At 44.0% G+C, this 5,295-nt stretch overlaps 1 protein-coding gene across 1 annotated transcript; it reads right to left on the reverse strand.

Moving 5' to 3' along the window:
• Positions 1–915: 915 nt before the first annotated feature.
• Positions 916–4,940, reverse strand: KLF2 (KLF transcription factor 2). The gene is made up of 3 exons (XM_032777532.2): positions 4,800–4,940; positions 3,476–4,394; positions 916–2,902 (listed from the first exon to the last, which is right to left on the reverse strand). The coding sequence occupies exons 1-3, from the start codon at positions 4,872–4,874 to the stop codon at positions 2,727–2,729; spliced, it is 1,170 nt and encodes a 389-aa protein (XP_032633423.1). The 5' UTR covers positions 4,875–4,940; the 3' UTR covers positions 916–2,726.
• Positions 4,941–5,295: the final 355 nt, after the last annotated feature.

Raw genomic sequence — 5,295 nt, forward strand, 5'->3', positions numbered from 1 at the left:
GTTAATTTTTAGTTGGTTCCTACTTTGCAGAGTCCAGTGTATGTATCAGGATGGCTTTGTACAGTCTAACATTTGCTTACATCAAAATGAAAACAAAAGCATTGTGAACAGTTCACTTTTAAATAGTGTATGGTGCATATTAGATGGTTTCTTCACAGACATATTGAACCCCTTTCCACATATGCCATGGAGCAGGGGCTCTCTACAGGGTGTGTGGGTGGAACTGAAAGCTGACTAGTGATATGGGGAATCCACAGGGGCAAGAGAGAGCAGTGGCTCTGGCTGCTACTCCTCTCCATAAACTGTACTGCACAGGCAACCTGGCCAGGGGGAGCTGAAGATATTGTTTCTCAGGCCCTTCACAGAGCTTATGTGTGGTACAACAAGCCTTGTTCTGGTTCTCTGTATAAGGGTGGGTTTCACCCAGTGACTGTTATTTGGAAGACTGTACCATGTGTAAGATGAGAGATAAAAGAAGGCACAAAAATTGTGAGTCGATGGGGACAAAGGGAGTATCTTAGGAACTAGTTATTATGTTGCAACACATATGAGAACACGCTAAAAGGAAATTATTGAAGTATCCGGTTCAATATGGAAAGATTAGATTAAGATTTGATTTTAAAATTCTGTTCAGGACATTATAAACACGAACAAACACTCTCAGATATGAAATCTTGGCCTATGAGAAAAGAGGAAGAAATACCTAGAACTATTGCAACAACGGGTGTGATAATTTTAGAACGTCATCCTCACTTTCTGGAATTATATTGAGCAATTGTTTCTGGCAAATAAGTTACTTTTACAGATCTTTCAAAGTGAAATTTGAGGTAAAGTGAAATGTGGAACTCATTCTTCCATGTCACTGATTAGAAGCCCAAAATACATCTGTTCCACATGAACAAATCCAGACTTTGCTTTCACAGAAGAATAGCTATATTTGCAATGACTTTAAATACATTCCTGTTGATTTCATTCATGTGCAGTATAACTTGTTAAGTCAGAAAAAAAAATCCCAACTGTATTTCTTACACTAAAATGTCCAAGTGTATACATTTTAGGAAAAACATTTTCCTAATAGTAATTAATAATTATTATAATTTTACTCCATTAGTGTGAAATCCTAGCTCTAAAAAGTAAAAATGAAGTATAACCACTATAATTTTAGACTATGTGTATAAATATAGAAATTGAGCCAGATTCTGCTCTATTTTGACAGCAGTGTATGTCTGGAGTAACTCCTTACAATTTCAGTGGACTGAATTCACCTCTGCACTGTTGCAATCACAATATTCAGTTTGTTTTAAATTAGTTTACAGTAATTGGGACTCTTGACGAGGTTATCTAGCTCCAATACAAAAATGTATTTATTAACTCTTGTAATCTGTGCATCTTTATAATGTATTCAATAAACTTTTGTTCTAGGAGTGTATTCAAAACAAACTTTAGCCAAACTCTGTGGGAGAATTGTGTTAAAAAGAAAAAAAATTTAAAACATTTAAACTACTGTTCTGTAGGACTTTTGCACTCAGCTCTTATAGAGCACGGATAATTTATGTACAAAGATGCCTTAAAATAAGCCTCCATAATTACAAAAATGCAGTGTTTAAATTTATAGTAAAAAACCCACACACTGCTGGCAAAACTGTGACTACATCTGGAAAACATTAAGGATGCTATTAAAATAGTCCAGCATAAACTAGAAATGAGACTGAAATTACAGTGTTGCTTACTTTTTACCTGAACAAACATTTGTAGGAAGTACATGTTGAATGTGAAACACTTTCCTATTTGATATAACATTGGATTTTATGTAGTTCAACTATAATTGAGCATGAGTTTTAGACCTAATTTTGTCCTGTTTTTAAAATACTGACCTGATTTTTTTAAAAATGTCATCCTATAATTTGTTGTTGTTTAAAATATTTCCAGGAGGCTGCTGATCCAGCAGTTGGGAAGGATAATGACTGGCTCTCAAATGAGGATTTAAAGTGTGATCACATCTCTTAAACATTTATTTTATTAAAAAGGGAGAATGTTTTCAAACATTGAAAAATTGCTACTTTTTTATAAAAACAGAAATAGGCAAAATGCCCATTTGTCTTATTTACATAATACATTACAACATTTCTCAATGTATAAAATTATTTACAATATATAAAAAAATCAATCAGTAAAATAGGTTATTTTTTTTTACAAGACATCAAGCCCTGTACTTCTAGTGTAGATCATGGCAGACAAGAATATTATTGCACCAATGAAACAAATAGTCTAACAATCAGAGTGTTTCTCTTAGCCATGCCTTCAACTGAAATCTAAAAATATCATCAGCGACAGTAACATTTGTTTAATCCCATCTAGAGTTGACTTCAGGCAGTTTCCATACAAACATTGTCTTATAAAGCTTATGTATTGGGCAATTACAATCAGAGATACAGTATTTACAGCTTCTTTTATACAATCTGCATGGAGTCTTGTTGAGTTTACCCTTCACAGAAGCTCTATAAATAAACCATATTCTCTTGAGTGAAGTGGACAGTCACACTGATACAGTCCCTTTAAATTCTCTTCAGGAGATGACAGGCTAAACCTCCTTGAGTCAAATTCTTTCTTACCATCCATGGCTAGAGCTTTGTTGCCTCTCTAAGTAGTACCAGCTACAGATTTTTTAACGATTCTGCACCTGAGAAGTTAAATAATGTCTGATGTGCAGTACAGAGTCTCTATAGCTACATGTGCCTTTTCATGTGCAGAGCCAGGTGGTCTGACCTAGAGAAAGCCCTGTCACAAAGGTGGCACTGGAAGGGCCGGTGGCCAGTGTGCTTGCGATAGTGACGAGTCAGTTCATCAGAGCGAGCAAACTTCCAGCCGCAGCCTTCCCAGTTACAGTGATAAGGTTTCTCACCTGTTGGGAAAATCAGACAGACCATGACTCAGTGAATTCCTCCCACATAAAGGCAGCTCTCAAACACTAGACGGGTTGTAAACTCTCTCATTATGTCTCAGTATATTCCTAACATTTATCTTAGCATAGCATTTTATATTGGTGCCCAGCACTATAGTATCAAAGTGCCTCCCAGGATAATTAAATTACAGTAGCAACTCTTCTCCCTTCTCTGGGCAGAGGAAGCTCTCCTCTTGGAGTAGGATTGTGGGGGTTGTTTTTTTTTGTTTTGTTTTTGTTTTGGGGGTGATTGCAGCAGAGGGCCATTGTTGCAAGTATCACTCCTGGTTATGTTGGAAAAACTTTAGCAAAAACACATGCAGACAGTTCCCAGCCAGGACATGGTTATTAACCTCTCAGACTGTAGCTGGGCATGCATGCATGCTTACAGACTCTATAGGATTAATGAACTTCTCACACAATTCAGGTTACATTCTGCTTTTAAAACTAATTCTGTGGCAGGGAGTTTCTTAGCATCCATACATGGCAAACCCCATGGTTGCCCCATATAGCCAAGCATTGCGCTGTATTTACCTGTGTGTGTTCTAAGGTGTGCCTTCAAGTGGGAGCTCTTGGTATAGGTTTTCCCACAGCCTGCATAGGTGCATGTGTGTGTGGCTGTCCTCTTCCTGGGCCAGGATCGTCGCCCTCTTTTGGGCTTGGAATCCATCAGCTCCAAGGGAGAGGAAGGAGGCGTTAGCATGCCTCTTGGAGCTGAGGGTTGCAAGGGCAGGCTGTCCTCAAACAAGCCAAACTGAGAGGCACTCTGGTACTGGAAGTGGGTCTGGTGATGGTGGAAGCCTGTGGCAGGGTGATAGCTTTGTTGGAATGACATTGATGAGGGGCAGATCATCTGTGCCTGGCAGTCAGTCACCATGAGGTCATCAGGGGTCAGAGGGGGTGTCTCTGTGCCAGGGATCTGGGGTGAGCTGGCCATCCTGGGCTGCTCATAGGCCATCATGCAGGTTGCATTGCCTTCTTGCTTGATCTTAGGGCATGTCTGAGGGACAAGGCCCATGATGGGCCCATAACTGTCCATGTCAGGTTCTGGTTTAATGTTGTCCACAAAGTGTGGGCTCCCAAAGCTGGATGTCACAAAGAATTGTCCCTGGACATGGTTGGGGAGGCAGAAGTTTGAGTCCATTTCTGATCTGATCATCTCTGACATGAGGCTGGAGTTGTAAGGAGGTGGATTGCTCTGTCCCAGAGAACTGTAGCATCCAGAAGATGGATTTGTCTGGTAGAAGCTGCTAGACTCTGTCTGTGCTGAAGGATAGTCCACACTAGGTGAGTTCGGGCTGAAGTTGTCATTGCCCATGGAAAGGATAAAATCCAAAACATTGTTGAGATCTTCATCCTCTTTGCGAGGGGAGAGGCTGCCCAGTCCTGGCCTCAGTTCTGGCATGGTGCAGCTGTTGATAGGGTCCTTGTCCTCTTGGTCACATTTCCACCTCTGAGAAAGCAAAGCAGAGAATATTAGAGCTCAAGGGAGAGAATCCAGGAATCTCTCCTAAAAGACAGGGCTAACCTATCTCCTCCAGGGCAAGCGTTTACTCCCTCAATCAGTCTTACTCAAAATGCTGTAATGCCCCAGTACTGCATGGGGCATTCCCCCTGCACATACCCCCCACCCCAAGCGTTGCACACACACGCTGACACTTCACAGCATTTCCCACCCAAGCCTTTGCAGGAGTCAGGTCATTAATATCCAGCTGTCCCTTTGCAGGAGCAGTTGGTCGCGGCATCCCTCTGGACCTCCCCGGCCAGAGGAGTTTGGGTCTGGGGGAAAAGGGCGCCCTCCTGCCTGGCACGTGAGGGCGGGGGGCTCCGGCCAGCCGGGCGCTTCGCGGACACTCACTTCGTGGAAAGTTTTCTCCCTGCAGGGGCTGGCAAAAGTGGCGAACGAGGGCAGGGTCGTGTCGCTCAGCGCCATGGTGCGTCCCGGCACGACTGCTCCGGGGGGCGATGGCTGGAGGGGCTGCGAGCTGGCGGCTCCCGGGGCCTCCCTGCCTTATAGCCCGGGCAGCCAGAGCCCTCAAGCCAATTGCAGGGAGCGGAGGAAACGCGTCCCGGACAGGGCGGGAGGGAACGAGCCAGGCGCAACCTAAATTTAGCCCCGCTATAAAAGGAGGCAGCGGCGGCTGCTGCAGCTGCAGCTCCAGCCTGAGCGGGGCGGAGCGGCTGGCCGGCCGGCTCGCGGCCTCAGCCTCAGCCCCGGCTCCTGGAGCCCCCGCCTGGGCTGCCGCTGATCAGCCCCGGGGCCCCCAGCGTGCCAGTAAAACGGAATCCGAGTTGCCCCAATACCGCGCCCTTCCCCGCGCAGGGCCCGAGAGCACCAGTTCCCCTGCACCGGC

Source organism: Chelonoidis abingdonii, chromosome 11 (assembly GCF_003597395.2).
Source record: "Chelonoidis abingdonii isolate Lonesome George chromosome 11, CheloAbing_2.0, whole genome shotgun sequence".
NCBI lineage: Eukaryota > Metazoa > Chordata > Testudines > Testudinidae > Chelonoidis > Chelonoidis abingdonii.